The 945-nt window shown below is 57.8% G+C and overlaps 1 protein-coding gene across 1 annotated transcript in view; it reads right to left on the reverse strand.

Moving 5' to 3' along the window:
• Window positions 1–941, reverse strand: part of SMARCB1 (SWI/SNF related, matrix associated, actin dependent regulator of chromatin, subfamily b, member 1) — a gene marked incomplete at its 5' end in the record, with an annotated part of 12,108 nt that extends 11,167 nt beyond the window's left edge. The window contains one exon of the mRNA XM_010847113.1: window positions 730–941. Within this exon, the coding sequence (XP_010845415.1) occupies window positions 730–941 (212 nt within the window). The remainder of the gene's footprint in view (window positions 1–729) is intronic.
• Window positions 942–945: the final 4 nt, after the last annotated feature.

A 945-nucleotide genomic window follows, 5' to 3' on the forward strand; every position in this document is an offset into this window, starting at 1 on the left:
GCCCAGAGAGCTGAAGATGCCAGCAGGCCGGCTGCCTGCCTCGCTCGCGTGGCCCGGGCTGGCTGCTGGTCTGCCTGCCCAGCACACAGATGCAGCCCCAGCTCTCGCTGCCGCCCACCTCCCCCAGGCAGGACTCTCCCACAACACCAAGGGCGTCTCTGGGTTCAGGATGGCCCTCGTTGAGGTGTAAAGTGCTTCCTGGGGCTGAGACGAATGGGCCGGAGATCCAAACGAGGCCAAGGCCGCCACGGCGCCTGGCGCAGGGCACCCATGGTGCAGAGCGGCCTAGCTCCCTCCCTCCCTCCCTGCTTCTTTATGCTCCCGGCTATGTCTATTTTTACTCTGCATTTTAGAAATGATACCGAAGGACAAACACCGTTCCCCCTGTGTGTCTGCTCTAAACCCTTTATCTACTTATCTATTAGCGTGTCCAAGTTTTGCTGCTAAGTCTGAATGAAGGAACACTACCCACAAGCAGCAACGTCCCCACGACCCTCGCCTGTTCAACTGGGAACGTAAATGTGCTTTCAAAGGACCTAAGTTTCTATGTTCAAAACTGTTGTGTGTTTCTTTTGGGAGTGAACCTAGGCCACTCGTTGTTCTGCCTTTCAAAGCATTCTTAACAACTCTCCAGAACCCAGGGCTTGGCTTACGTTTCTAGAAATTCCAAAGACAGACACTTGGAAACCTGATGAAGAAGGCCTGTGAGCACAGCAGGGGCCGGGGTACCTGAGGTAGGTGGGGGGCTCGGTGCTGATGGACACGGCCTTGTACTTCTCATCGTTGCCGTCCAGGATCTCCTCCACCTCGGAGGCTTTCAGCAGGGTCACGCTGGTGGCCAGGGTCGTGTATCCATGATCTGCAACCAGAGACGGGGCTGCGGTCAGCCCGCGGGCGGGCGGCAGGCAGGAGCAGCCAGGAGACGCAGCACACCGAGGTCCTCAC

Source organism: Bison bison, unplaced genomic scaffold (assembly GCF_000754665.1).
Source record: "Bison bison bison isolate TAMUID 2011002044 unplaced genomic scaffold, Bison_UMD1.0 scf7180017849360, whole genome shotgun sequence".
NCBI classification, from domain to species: Eukaryota; Metazoa; Chordata; class Mammalia; order Artiodactyla; family Bovidae; genus Bison; species Bison bison.